General features: G+C 34.7%; 2 protein-coding genes across 2 annotated transcripts in view; one reads left to right on the top strand and one right to left on the bottom strand.

Annotated features, from left to right (window-relative positions):
- The window catches only part of LOC116179515, a 62,226-nt gene extending 52,300 nt beyond the window's left edge, over nt 1–9,926 (top strand). Inside the window, exons 2-4 of the mRNA XM_031499312.1 lie at nt 4,187–4,279; nt 8,320–8,460; nt 8,507–9,926. Coding sequence (XP_031355172.1) covers nt 4,187–4,279; nt 8,320–8,460; nt 8,507–9,318 — 1,046 coding nt within the window. The 3' untranslated portion in view covers nt 9,319–9,926. The remainder of the gene's footprint in view (nt 1–4,186; nt 4,280–8,319; nt 8,461–8,506) is intronic.
- Nucleotides 9,927–12,273: 2,347 nt separating this feature from the next.
- On the bottom strand, nt 12,274–12,876 carry LOC116179514. Its single transcript, XM_031499311.1, has one exon. The coding sequence runs from the start codon at nt 12,874–12,876 to the stop codon at nt 12,274–12,276; it is 603 nt and encodes a 200-aa protein (XP_031355171.1).
- Between the last annotated feature and the right edge of the window lie 2,719 nt (nt 12,877–15,595).

Genomic DNA, 15,595 nt, shown 5'->3' with positions numbered 1-15,595 from the left:
GTCACTGACGTAAAGGTAAAAAATGTGGAATAAGAATATTCAAGAAACAGATTATGAAACTGGTAGTCGCAAAGTTTATCGCGATTCCCAAAAGAAATGACCGCGACACACGAATTTGTCTCGTTTATGCACGTACAGTTAAACTCCAATAAAACGTCCCCTGAAACGGATATCTTGTCTAGGCAAAAATTCGTACATTAAAACTATGGCATATAAACAGCTACTTATTATCGTTCTATTCCAAATTCCGTATCTTTGGACAAAGATTAAATTGGCCGTTTATTAAATTATTAATAATTCTAATTATGTCGCGATAATCACTAATTTTTTGGTAAATCCTCGGGTCGGCCCCCACGTTGTCGCGACTTCACGTGATATTTTGACTTCTATTTGTGTTCATTAGTAATAATTCTACAATCCTGCAACGTTGCTCGCAATTAATACTCGTATTTGAATGGGTAACCACTCGAAAACTCAGCACTTAAAATAACGATGGGTCATGTGAATTTCAATTATTTATTGCCTAATTTGAGATAGCACCTCTATTGGTTGAATTCGAGGTCAAGGTTTTGTATCAAAATTATATTTAATGATTTTTTTTAAATTTAATTTAATTTTTTAATTTTATCCCTCTCTTGTTTTATTTTGATTTTTGGTCAGTTTTGTTACGTGTTAAAAGATAGAGAACATCTGGAAATATTTGTAAGTGTTATCTCCGGTCGTTGCGATTCCAAGATAAAGACATGTTATCAAGGAAGTTTTTAACACAAATGCAAAGTATTGTAATATGACGCATTATTTTGATAAGAAGGAGGAAATGGTTTAGAAAGTTAAAAAAAGGGAAATGGTTTTAAAGAATGGAACGAGACGTTATTCGAGGCTTGTTTGGTGGGGACGTTAATCGTTGTTGTTTTTTGGCGAAGTAATGTCGAAAAACTGCAAAAATCCACTTTCTTGGCAGGCAAAATTTTGGCTACTATTTTGAGTAAATTCTGTGTTGCCAAAATGCCTCACAAATGTTGTTAGGATTTTCTTTCCTCGACGCAATGTTCTATAAACCTTTTGTGAAATTTGATTCTTTAGTTTCTAAGGTATTCTACACCCTCTATGGTTGCGGATGTGTTAAATATATATGGTCAAGAGCAGAAATCCAGTGTCATTTGATAATACAGCACAAACCACAACAAATTTGTATATTTAGTATGGAATATCTTTGAAAATAAACAGCCAACATATACCATATTTAGGAGAATTGGGTTTAGGCCTCCCTTCAAAAATATTTGGGGGCCCTTTCCTTATATTACCAGTTTTTAAACGATGTTAATCTGTATATATAAAAAATAGTGTCTTGATTTAGCTTTGCTGATTTTGCATTTTGTAATTCATTGGTTGACAGGTCCATTGTAAAATTTAGCGTCACTGCTTTCTGTGTTCAGTCAGTTGATTTTGTTCGAACTTTAATTGTCAAACTTGTAACTCTTGGTTTTATTGTGATTTGTATTGACTTTGGCTATTTGTAACTAGGCTAGGGGTAAGGTAACCCTTGAATTTGTTTGTTATTTAATTGTTTCACTTTAAATGTTATTCTTATTTTGATTTCTATATTGGCCAGTTTCTTCGACGTTTAAACTCGTTTAGTTTAATTAGCGACTTCAATTCTTTGTGCATGAATCTACCTTTTTTAAAGTCTTTAACTGTTTCGTCCGTGCAGAGGTTAATGCTGGACTGCGGCATTCATTTCGAAATACAACTTCAGTCTAAGATTACCGTATCCAAGGCCTTCAGATACCTTTTGGATTAGAGAAGGTCCCTCTAATTAACAAAGTATTTCATTTCCTTTAAGTAAGAAACTTCGGAATATTATTTTTCACAAATGGGAAAGGAGTGGAGTTGCTTTTAAATCTATTTGAATTGGCTATTTTTGAGCATATCAAATTTTGTATTAGATTAAAGTCCGATTTAAATTATTCAAATTCAAGAGTTACTTCCTCGGATTGTTAATTTTTGTGTATTGTGTATTTTTCACCTATATTTACTCTCCGTCAACAATGATTCAGAATTTTGTATTGTAAAGAGCATTGCATTACGTTTTATCTCTTCCTTAGTAACGAAAAAATGTAAATAATTAATAGAAGCATACCATTGACGGAGTTCGGGAAATTTTCAGTTTTTTTTTCAGAATTTTGTATAAGCGAATTGAATTTTTCGTACATTTTTGTCGGGAGCCCTTTTAAGTCGGGGCCCGTCTTCATTGCGTACCTTTGAGACATTATATTTACGCCACTGCTCGTGTCTTAAGGGCGATCATTTTGATATAACTCTGGGCGCCGGCCGTCTGCCGATTTTTTCTACAACTCATTGAAACGCCATTCATTAACCGTGCTTATCCAATAGGCGCGATCAATCCAATTAAAAGCTATTGTTAATTAGAATTTTCCGGCGCAACAACTGTTGTCGCTATCTACACCCCGGCTTATCTGCAAGACTGATAACGTGTCAACACTTAAAATCCTTAATAATTAATGGCGCTGAAATATCAAAATATTAATTGTCTCCTTTCTTCCCTGACAAGATTGCGTTCGGCGACTGTAAGAATAATTTCTATCGGAAGGGTTGGAAAAAGCTGATAAATTCATTACAAAACTTACGTACTTAGCGGCGGTAAAATAAACAATTACACAAAATGTAAACACATACAACTCACTCTCGAGCAAATAATTAAATACCGGAACTCTTCAATAACGAAGCGCTAAGCCTTAACGCTTCTCGATACCGGGTGTTCAGCCATGCTGGACGACTTCACAAATGTACGGTGCGGTCATAACTTCGGGCGGAAACCGGGTACTTCGTTAGTGTTTTTCTTATGGTATGTGTTGTAGTTTTTGGAATATTTGCAATTTAACGATTTCTGTGCCAAGTACTGCAGATAAACTTGTTTTTAATTTTTCAAAATGTTCAAAAATAAATTTCCTCGAGATCAGAATTATTTTCACCCCATGTTTATGTAGGAATTTTATAATTCTTTTGCGAAATCAAAATGAGAATACTGAAAGTTAATTAAATTTTTTAATTTATACTATTGAATAAGTATAATTACTTATTCAATGTTTATATATACACTTTATTAGCATTTTATTAGCTCTTAATTAACCATTAATAACTTTTGTTCTACCACTTTTGAAATGTTGATTTGAAAAGTACATTATGTAGTTATGAAAATATGCCATAACAAATTTTGAATGAGGGCCAGAATTTATTTACCTTATAATTATACTTATAATTTCGCAATATAGTACTACATTTAAGCACTATGTCGCACTATTTGTACTCTGGGGACACTGCTCTGCTAGCAATTAATAAATACCTATAGACACAAAATATCGTTGGGAAGGGCTACAATCCTTGAAATTGGAGGGCAATTTTTTTGGAGTTTGTCTTCAGAATAAGGAGACATACTTTTAAGGTATCATTATGACCGTCTAAACCCCTATACTCAAACTGCATTATAGATGTTGCGAGTGGTGACTCAAGCGATAGGTGATGAATTTGATCTTATCTATAATTCGCCCACTCAGGTCTAAAATTGATATGTACGAGCTTTTTTTTCAAAAATGCACTCAAAATTTGTCTTTTATGCATGCCCGCGCCCTCTATACACAATCTGCCAATGGGAAATTCTGCTCGCACCCTAAAGTATAAAGAATGATGTAATTGCCCAGATTTCTACAAGTTTGTACGATGAAAGCGTCTGCAATACATCTCACCAACCCCTGCATTAAGTAGAGTGGTTGCTTAGCAGAAAGAGAGATGGCCGTATCTACCCTAAAATAATTTAAACACGCGCTTCCATTGTAATTGTAATTAGAGTTTGAACTATAAAATTTTATATGCCATTTGGTCAAGGGTTGGCGAATGCGATCGATTTTCAACTAGGCTAATGAAATTTGCAGCGAGAGCAACGCGTATTATTACCACGTCGTTAATGACGAAAATAAGACATTCAGCTTGAGTTGGACACAACATCATTTCCTGATACACCCCCAGCGCAGATCTCAGCCGTTTCCTGTTCATTTCCACCTAATGGTTTTCTTACATTTGCATAACCATGAATATAATCCGAAAATTAGAATAAACCATTTCATTTCGTAAAGCGCGACGGCCTAAGGAACGCTTCTTTTTGTTGCAGCTGGCGAAACCGTATACGAATGCAACAACATCGATTACTTCTCCAAAGAAAAATATAGTCCGGACCCTAACGACTCAACTTTAGCAATTCCATGTGAGTATATATCCTAGCAAACATATTTTCATTTTCGGATTTTTATTTTTGATTTATTTCGTCATTTGTACCCTAGAAAACGGGTTATTTTATATTCGTTTAAATTACGACTCTTTTTAAATTTCCAAATTTATTGCGCCAACTTTAATTAATAAATTATTTTATGTTCGACTTTATTGCTTGATTTACGGTTTTGTTTAGCGTCCATAACTTTTCCTCTAAATCGGGTGGCGGCGAAAAGTAATGCAGTTCATTTTGAAAGTGCAATTTGGGTTTGCTGCAGACAAGCACTAGAACTGTAATCCATTACAGTAGGCACATAGCATATACAGAGTGTACGGTAATTTGTGACAGAAATAATGAATTAGTGCCTCCGGTGTAGAGAGAATGCGAAAAATGCAGATTTTACTCGTACCTACGGAAGATAAGATTTTTGTAGAAATTCAATTTTATACAAGATCAAAGGGTAAACTTAAACAAATACTTTTTCAGAAAAAGATATATAATTTCAATGTTTTCTAGACTAGATATGTATTTGATATTTGCAGTCTCCGTGTCGCATACTCCACTCTCTCACAAAAGCATAATATCAAATGCGTATGCCTTTAGTACGTCGTCGTAGGAATTCAGGATTCTGTAAGTTATTTACGTAAAGGTCAGGAAAATGGCACATTACTGGCAAGGAAATTTGAAGTACGAGGCCCCTTCGGGACCGAGTACTTTAATTTCCGAGTTAACATAGCCCTTATAGTTATTTATTACCCAAAATCGTTATGAAACCTTCATTTTTCTTATTAGTTATAGTTCTGCCGTTATATTTGGAGATAGATTCCTCTTTTTAGCCTCTGAATTTGCAAAATCTCTTTTTGCAGACGTGATTCCCATTTTTAACATCACTTTTCGAAAGTTTTTTTTCGACTGTTACAAATATAATTTTAGAAGTTATCTTTACCCTTATATTTGGAGGGCAAATTCGTATCTTTAGCCTCTGAATCTGAAATTCTTGTCTTTGTGGCAGTGTTCCTTTTTTTAGCAAAGCTAATTTTAGCGGACCAGAGCAGATCTGCCTTCCCACTGCGATCCCCCCACATTGACCACATTTTTTTCCATATTTCTTACATCGCATTTTCCCATCTTCCATCATTTCCCATACTTTTTTCCTTTACACTCTGTTAAAATGCTGCTTTTAAGACCATCAAAAACGCTATCACCTTTCCGCTCTTTTCTTCCAATGCCTTTTACACTGATATGTGTAAGTGTAGCACAAATCGTCCCCACCCCTTTTCCGGATTCCCATCTGTTTCCTCCAACATCCTCTTTTCTTCTATTTCTTTTTCTAACCTAATTTTCCATTTATTGCCTCTTTTGTAAATCGGCATTATTTCCCCCAAATATAGTAACTTTTTTTTAAGTTTTTGGTAATTCTAATTTGTTTGGAAATTTCGGATTGTCTATAGCATCTTTAGTTATGCAGTTATTTTTGCAATTCTTCTGGTCAATTCCTCTTTTACTGCATTTTACTAAGCATTCAAAATGTCTTATTTTTAGGTGATTGTTCTAGAAATTTGCAATTTGTGTATTTTTTACTTGGTAAGAGGGGAGTTCTTCATGGAATCTTTCCTGCAGATATTTTGCCACGTGAAACGTTAACAAATATTAAACACGGACCACGAATTTGGTAAAATTAGCGTTTAATAGAACCTAGTAACTTAGTAGCGTATTTTGATTTAGGATTTCCTATTGGAAATTTTTAGGGGAAAACGACAAAGATTTGGTATCGGTAAGCGTAAGTAAAAATCTGTGCTTCACGATATTTGTTAGCATTTAGGGACAGTGATGCTTAAAATCTACAACGAGTCCTAGTGAGTTCTTAATTTTTTGGTGTCTGTCCGTCCGTCCGTAAGCACGATATCTCGAAAACGAGTGGACCGATTACGATGACATTTTGCAGGTAGATTCATTATCAAACTTGTAGATCGGAGTTCGTGAATTGGCATTGTAGGCCAAAGAATAAGGAAAACCCTTTTGACATGTCTGTTAGTTATGAACTAAAGTGCATGAAATTCAAAATGAGCATACATTTAGCCATATAGCAGGCAATGCCAAGGTATAGCTATACCCAGGAATTTGATTGCTATATTTGTTTACTTATTTATTTCTTTATAGACCTTTTACGATCACGACGAAAAAAAAATCTTTAATCACGACGAAATTTTGTATCCTATTTCGACGTTCTTGGTTTGGGTTTCGGTTTATACTCATATTATTTTAGTAATGTAAATAATAGTTAGTATACCTTCGGAAAGTTGTATAAACCCTAAACAAATTCACTAAACTTTTTGAATTTATGTGAATTATTTGTAAGTTCTGTAAATTATTAGTAAATCCAGTGAATGATTGGTACATATTCACTAAAATATTGAGATTCGGTAAATTGTGAGTAAATCCAGTAAGTTGTGGATAATTTAATATGTAAATGGTGTACCTACAACAAATTTTCGAAGTCTCTCTTCCCAGATCCTCTCGAGATTATTGAAATAATTTCTGAAAATTAATTCTAAAGACAATCACTTCTAAGTACCTTCCGAAGAATACCTCAGTAATTCCAGTATGGTTTTTGGTATTTGCTTCAAATTTTTAGCAAATTTAGAAAGCCCTTTAAAGTTTCGTGAGAAATCTCAAAATGCCAGTGAAGGAACTCTGCAGAGTTTTTTAGGGATCTCTGAAACACCTGGGAGGAATCTGTCAATGCGAAAATTCTCTAGTGGACATAAATATGGATACCCTAGGAAAATTCGTAGAAATATGCAAAAAGATCTGCAAAAACTTAGAGGAGCCTTCTTGAATATGCTCTGTAGAATGCTCGACAAATGTTTGATTGAATAATCTTTTAAGAGTCTTGAAAAACAATCTACAATGAATTAAAAGGGTACTGCCACAACCTCTAAAGGAGGATGTTTCAAGACTAAATAATCGTGAATGCTTGAAAAACAAATATGCACAAATTCAAGTTGCGAGCATTTTACGGCATTATAATATAAAAGTCAATTTTGTCCCATTCGGAAAAAGGTAGCGCAAATAGAGCAAATGTGAGGCAAGAAAAGGTTTGCAATTTTCACCAAGTGTACAAAAATAATTCAAAAACCACAAGAACTCAAAATTTGTCTGTCTAAACACGACAAAAATTAAGACAAATGAAGCACAAAATTGTACTGACAATAATCCTATGCTCTAGTTGTGTTCCACGCAGCAGTGCTCCTTAGTATGGTTTGAGAACATAGCACGAGAGCCGTTGATAGGTTGATATTGTTAGCAAATTAAAATTAGGAAGATTAGCAACTGCCATGTACCTTTTGAATTTTTTTTGAAAGCCATACATTGTGGAAACGACGATTGGCACACTACATACAGTGTGTCCCCGGATGGACTGAACAAGAGGGAAAAAATTTTTAATTTTAACTTAATAATAATATATAAATATATAATAATACGGAATAACATTAACAGATAACAAGTAACTTGATTTGCTTATCAGGTTGTCATGGAAGATACAATGATAGTCTGATTTAATCAAAAACATGCAACTTAGAAAAAATTTCCGCTGTAGATTTTGCGTTTTTTGTAATTTTCTCAGCTGCTAAAAGGAATATCTAGATTTTTATTTCAGAATAGGTGGTTGTGAGGCAAGCAAAAAAATTGATAAAGAATGACATTTTTGCGTAAAATTAAAATTAAAAATTTTTTCCCTCTTGTTCAGTCCATCCGGGGACACACTGTATATCACCTGTCCATCCAGAACAAGCCAATTGCAATATGTATCTCTATATCAGTGTCAAATTTCCATTCTGCTTCGCTATTCCAATTTATCTATCCTATTATTCCGGCAGTTTATTGTACTGCTAGGTAGAGTAGTTAGGTAGGGTAGCACCTGAACCATCTATATGGCAACAAAAAGCAATCATCTGGTGGTGGTGGTGAAAACAATGCTGACAGATTAGCATACCGAATTTTTAATGATGGTAATGGTATTCTTCTTCTAGATGCTGTGACAAAATCAATCTTCTACTTCCTACTGGCTTCATTTCTACTTTTCCTGAGTTACTGTTGCTGCATCCTCGGCCAATGCAGAAAACACCGCAGGCTGTGCATCTTCATTTCGGGAGTAGCATTCATAGTTTCCGGTAAGTAAACTTCCCCAGCACTGTGATACTAACGTTTCAGTTTCAGGTTTAATCATGTTACTTGGACTGATCATGTACATTTCTGTTTTCAAAGCAGAAGTAGGAAGTAAGCTAAGACCACGATCGCAGCTACTGCCGCCCGCCTTCACCTACCATTATGGCTTTTCGTTTTTGCTGTACGTCAGCGGTTTTATAAGCACGCAATTAGCTGGCATCAGTGCGGTGTTCCTATTCATTTATAGAATGCAGCAGGAATGGAGATTGCAATATTTAGAAGATGTAAGAAGGGGTAAGGTACCAACACCTCCGCCGTCCATGAATTACATGCAAATAGACCATACGATGTTTTATCCGTGTAGAAGACATCCGCAAGCTTACATAAACTCAAATAGTTCGATACACGTACCGATAAACTTTCCTTCGCCAGTGCATCAGAGACGGTACTTCTTCAGCAAGGATCCCATACAAGAATCTCCATGTAGTCTGCATCGTAATATGTCACACGCAAACTCGTTAAAAGACATTCCTAGTAGTTATTACGATTTTCCTCCTCCTCCAACTATTAGTTATCAATTTCAAGAAATGAAGACTTTTAACAGGGATACATCGAGGCTTTTTCCTCGCGACATTACAACTAATACCGTTTCGACGACGGCGGATATTAATTGTGACGATTTTTTACCGGAACAATACGATGATTACTCCCCTAGCGTTCCCCACGAACACGAATTTGTTACATTCGATTTAGATCAACCTTTATCTATACACGCTCAAAGTATGGTGTCTGTTAATTCGCGGCACGAAAACAATAGAAAAGACTTTAATAGTGATACTTTAAGAAGAACTACGCCAGTTTGAGTACTGCCGAAGGGTAGAGGGAAATAATCAAAATAATTCAATTGCGTTAAATTTGTTGTTTGAATTTGTATACAATTTTGGTTGGGCCATTTTTTTTATAAACAGACTGTGACAAATTCTATTATTGTTCGCCTTTCCCTGTATAAATATTCTAAACGGAAGCAAAATGAATACCGTGATATTAATCTATATGTAATTGTTAATACAATTAGGTATTGTAGTTAATATGTTTCATTTTCAATTGTTGTTTATTGTTTAAATTGATCACGAATGAAAACCGGATAGTTCGGGTTTAGTTGTAATATTTGTAAAAATCATATCACCAACAAAAAACGGCGAAATTTCGAAAAAAGCATTCGTATTATACCTATGACATATCTGACTCTTATTGTTATACTCTATCCCTTGTTATGTTCACTTTAAGATAATTTTGCTTGCATTTTACCGAACGCTCTTCAATTGTACTGATGATTGTTAAGTATATATATAATGTGCCAAGAGGAAATATTGTTGTTATTCAAATAAATTTGTTTGAATTTATTTATACCCATGAGAAGATTTTTGTAAATACCTAAACACAGAAAATAGGAAATTGATATAAATTGTAACTTGTTTGTACCTACGGTAACGCGTTATGATTGTATAAAATAAATAATTGAATTATAAAATGTGTTGTATATAAATTTATTATATTGTCTGCTCTTTAGGTAACAATTAGTTGCACGGTGTTACTTTTTACTAAGTAATCTTGGGAATCATTTATTTATTTTGATACAACAGTCCATTTAAATAGCCCTTTCCCCTACCATGATCGTTTTGTTGACGACTATAATAATAATAATAATAATAATAATAATGCCTTTATTACGAAATGATATAATGTAAATAAAATTAAAACGAAAATAATCTAGGCGGAGTTCAACACGTTGACCTGGACGTACAACTGTTGCTCTACCACTCAACCTAGTGTATCATTCACACGTTATGCACATACATATAAAATAAAATAATTTTTTTTTACAAATCTAATATGATTGCTCACTTAATAACCTACACTTCATGTTTTTTTTTAAAAGACGATAACGAAGGAGAAATTTTGAATATATTAAAATATCTATTGTAGCGGGTAGTAAACTGATAAATAAATTACCGTTCGAAAAAGTGAGTATTGTGGAGAGGGACATCTAGCAATCCCCTATGTCGTAGATTTAAATTATGCACGTCAGTTCTAAATCTTAACCTCGTGAATAGGTATGGAGGCGATTTGGATCTTAAGATCGTATAGTATAATGAAGCAGAATGTACGTATCTGCGATTATTCATATTCAACCACTCGGTCGCCACAAGTGCTTGTGATATTCCACGATCATACTTACGAATACCGTAAATTAACCTTAAACAAGAGTTCTGTAGCTTTTGGATTCTCTTTTTGTTATGGTTTGTGTATGGATGGTAAACTACGTCACAATGATTAAAAACAGATAGCACTAAAGAGTCGCATAATAATTTCTTTAAGTCAACAGTAAGGTATGCACGATTTACAAAGATTTGCTTTAAGTTAGCAAAAGCACGCTGAAGACACTTATTTATATGTGTGTCGAATTTTAACGAATAGTCCAGATGTAAACCAAGGTTTTCGACACAGTCTACCAGTTGCAATTTTGAATTTTGAATATAAATTGAAATATCTTCCATTACGTTTACTCTGTCATTTTGTCTTCCAAATAGCATTAGATAGGATTTAGACGGGTTCAGACTTAGGGATAGTACAGAAGAAATATGAACAAGGTGAGATAAATCTCTATTTACTCTATCACACGCCATCACTACATCATTGGGTTCAAACGAATAGTATATTTATATATAATTTATCGGCGTATAGGTGATATTGACAGTGGAGCAAGTTTTCTGGAATTACCGACGTGTAGATTGTAAAAAGTAACGGTCCCAAAACAGATCCTTGCGGAACGCCACAATTTACCATATTCCAAGGTGAGATTGAGCCATTACAAACGACTCTTTGAACGACTACAGTTATTTGTCAAAGACATGAAAGTGTATTACTACTTGCCCTATTGCTTCGTAGAGCGCGAACTTAGCCCTTGAAACCTTCATCTGTATCGCAGGTTGCACACATTATTAGACGTTTTGTAATATTAATGAGGTTCCTAAAACGCCTGTTAATACCAATTTCCAAATCTACGTAAATTAGACATCCAACACATTAGAATTATCGGGTTTTTTGTTTTCAACCCTTAACATCGTCCCCCTTTCCGATGAAAATCTAATTTTAGAAGGCGCTTTTCCCAAAGTTGGCTACTTTTTCTATGTCTTTTTAACCAGAGCCTTCTACGACCTTTCCAGATCAGGGATAACCTTCTAAATGGATTCATGGGTCTTATAAACGTCTTCCAGGATATAATGGCAATAATATTACAAAATATAAAGCAATATATAGGTTCTAGTGCTTTGTAGGTACTTTCCTGAACATTTTAGCGCCTCTATAGAACATCCTATGGGCCTCCCATTGCTTTTCAGGCGCTTTACAGACATCTAAAATCCTCATTCAATGACTTCTGGTATAGTGTATTCAGAAAATAATGTTACTTTTCTCATTAACGCTGGGGGTGTTCCCAATAGTATTGCGATAAATGGTATTATTGGATTTGCATCTTAAATGTTTGGGAAAAACCGGATTTTTAAGTACGAAAGTCGTTCAAAACAATCCTTACGGCTTGTTTAAATGAATAGAACAATAAGCACCAATCACCCACCAGTCAGCAGTTCTCAACAGAATATAAATATTACACCAGTTACGATACGAAATCATGCTTGTATTTTAGCAGTTCACATTAAAAATTACAACATTTGTTACAAATAAACATGAAAATATGTACATTATTTACTTAATTGCTACCTATTATAATAATCGACATGAATTAAGTTCATATGAATTCACGCGTCGTTGTCACTTTCACTTAAATAATCGCTTTCTTCATCACTTCCTGTATTTACAGTAAAAACCAAAGCCCTTACATCGTCTATAATTTTTTCACGATTGAAGGAATCCTTGATTATTTCTTCTGTATGGGTTACGCAGCGATTCCACACGTCTGGAGTTACTTTAGCTAACGCGTCGTTCCAGGTTTTAAGAACATCTTCTGGTCTTCCCGGCGTACCAACAATATGGTCATCGTAAAACTTCTTCGAAATTCCCCATACCAGTTCAATGGGATTGAAATGGCAATGGTAAGGCGGCAAACGCAGAACCTCGTGGCCATATTGTAATGTCATTTCATCGACAACATATTTAGTTATGGTTGCTTGACTGTGATTTTTTACAATTTCTAACAATTTGGCCTTAAACATCGCAGTACCAAATGGTCTATTCTTCATTTTCAACCAATTCGAAATTTCCTCTTTGGTTGAAGAAGCTGTTGGAATCTTTTCACTTTTCCGCGTGTGATAAGATGCATTGTCTAAAACAATAATTGAGGGCTGAGCAAGTTTCTTTAGGAAAGATTCTTCAAACCATTTTTCAAATAGTTCGGCGTTCATATTGTCGTGGTAATCGAACGATTTGTTGGTACTCGAAAATATTAAGCTGCTGCCTTCTATAAACCCATTTCTGCCACCAGCATGAATAATTATGTATCGTTTACCATCTGAAGCCTTATGAGTTGTTGCAAACTTTTAGCGCGGTCATCTTGCCAAGTACGCTTTGTTGCGCCTCTGCTAAACACCCAGGTTTCTTCTAAAAAAACGAAATCATGCGGAATTTCGGATTCGAGATTTCTGATGTATTTTCGCAAAAACACATTCCGCATGGAAACCACATGACTTTGTTCACACGAACCCCGTCTGCTATTGGTCATCTTAAATTTAAAGCCCATTTCTTTCAGTGCATAGAACAAGCTTGTTCTGCCCAAATCACACAAGTCTTTCAATTTTATCACCGCCAACAAAGTATCTAGAGTTACGTGCTCTTTATTTGCGTACATATCATAAATCAGATATCGGATGGTATGCTTTTTATTTTCTAGTAGGTCCGTCCTACGTGGTTTAGAACGGCGATATGGATTTCTTTTTAAATCACTTCCAATCTCTCGCATAGCACATGTCCTCACAACTGTTTGTTTCGATACTGCACCGCATCCGCTGTTCTTTGTTGAACTGCCATTACTGAAGTAAGTACTCCACCATGATTTTTTTCTTTTACAAAATAATCATACACGTTCAACTAAATTTTACGTTTGGCCTCAGTGGCGTCCATTTTGACCAGGTTGTACAGGAAACTAAGTGAGTATAACAATTCAGTTGCAATATATATAGAACCCCTTCCTAAAGACATTAACAAATATTTTCTTATTTTCTTTTACTTATAAAACATTAATATTGATTACAATAATTAGGAAGTCATTATGGTACAAGTACAAATCTAAATATAATTAACTTCTGAGGTAAACAAGCGATTATTGTATTGAAAGTGATAACGATAATACCCCTAGCACATTATGTACATATTTGCATATCATTACATTATATTATGTATTACGTACCATTTGAATATCGTATAAGTTTTTAGCGCATTTTACGAACGTAAAATTACCGTTATTTTACCATTTAAAGACAAGCGTTATACCTTCGTATCGAAATTGGTGTAATATTTATAATTTGTTGAGAACTGCTGACTGCTGGGTGATTGGTGTTTATTGTTCTATTCATTTAAACAAGCCGTAAGGATTGTTTTATACGACTTTCGCCCTTAAAAATCCGGTTTTTCCAATACATTTAAGATGCAAATCCAATAATACCATTTATCGCAATACTATTGGGAACACCCCCAGCGCTAATGAGAAAAGTAACATTATTTTCTGAATACAGTATATCCTGAGATGTATGGTCCTTCCGAAGAGACTACGCTCCTTCTATAGCGTTCCTTCCTAAACCTTTTTATCGTTCCACTAGGTCTGGAAAAATCTCACATCTCTAGAAAAAGATCTAGAGGACTCTCCAGATAATCTCCGTAATGTATTTAAAGAACGTATGGTATGCGTTTAAAACTCTGGAAATGGTTAGAAAGCTTTTTGAATACTTTCCAGAGTATTTAAGTGCTTTTCAGCGCAATTAATTTTTTTCACCTTATCCCTGTCCTATTTTTCTATGCAATTTTCCGCTTTCTTGACTGCATAACGTATTTTCCTCTAAAATCGTCTAAAAACGACATGCTTTACATTCTCTTTAGATAATGAGTTGCACTTAGCAATAAAAACACACTTCGTCTACAATGTAATTAAAATACGTTTCATCTTCCAAACTGGATTTTCTCAAAGACCTACTTTCATTAATAATTATACAGGGTGGCCCCCACGGATTTTTTTTGTGGCAAGTGAATGTATCGAAATGCATAATATGTACGTCTTGGTTTTCAAAAGGGTTTTGTATTTGTAACGGAAAGACTTTATCCTTAGTGCCTTAAGTTAAAAGGAGGTCGGATGATACTTTGTTCTACAAGGGTCTCTTCAAAGGGTAAAGAACGCCCGCGAGGAACAGGAATCTTAAAAGTATAAGGGAGTAATAGAACATTTTGAGAGTTCCTTATCCACATACATGTTCTAAATAGTATTTGAATATTGCAAAAGCGAAGCAGTTCTCTAATTCTCTTCATATTATTGTTCTGAATAATCTGAATGTGAATACAGTAAAGATCTCGGTGAGCACGATAAGAATCAAATACTCGTATTTTACCGCCTCAAACATATTATGCTATAGGGCACAATCTACCTCGATTCTCCTGAATTTGAGACGGCCTGTTCTGGTTCTGGCGTTCTGGCCAATTGTATCCTTTCAAAATTGCGTTTGCTAAATGACGTCTATCTTTATCGTTACTCACGAGTTCACTATTTATCTCTGTGCGTTTTTGGAAATTTGTTAGTGGCTCGCTTGCTAAATTTGTTACCATTCCATTAGTGATGACCTCCTTTATCATTACCAAAGAACACAATATTCGACGTGAGGAAGAGTATACACCAGCGACCAGCCAATGAAATTTGTCTACATTATGCCATGACAAGTGGCGAAATGGAACCCAACAAGAAAGTTATGGTAACTAGGCGGTGGAGTCCAGTCATCATTAAACAGATATGATTTCTATATCTTTAACATGTTTCTGTAACCTACGAACAGGCTCAAGTCCTTCAACACCTCGCCGTTTGAATTTGAATGAATCCGAAATTTCTCTATTTCAACATTTTGGATTGTTTCACAACGTCTCTAA

The sequence above is a fragment of the Photinus pyralis genome, unplaced genomic scaffold (genome assembly GCF_008802855.1).
Source record: "Photinus pyralis isolate 1611_PpyrPB1 unplaced genomic scaffold, Ppyr1.3 Ppyr1.4_LG8, whole genome shotgun sequence".
NCBI lineage: Eukaryota > Metazoa > Arthropoda > Insecta > Coleoptera > Lampyridae > Photinus > Photinus pyralis.
Note: the sequence above shows the minus strand (reverse complement) of the source record. Positions and strands in the feature narration are given on the sequence as shown.

Coding starts and splice junctions, on each gene's coding strand:
- LOC116179514 (XM_031499311.1), bottom strand. CDS start 12,876: ATGAACGCCGAACTATTTGAAAAATGGTTTGAAGAATCTTTCCTAAAG.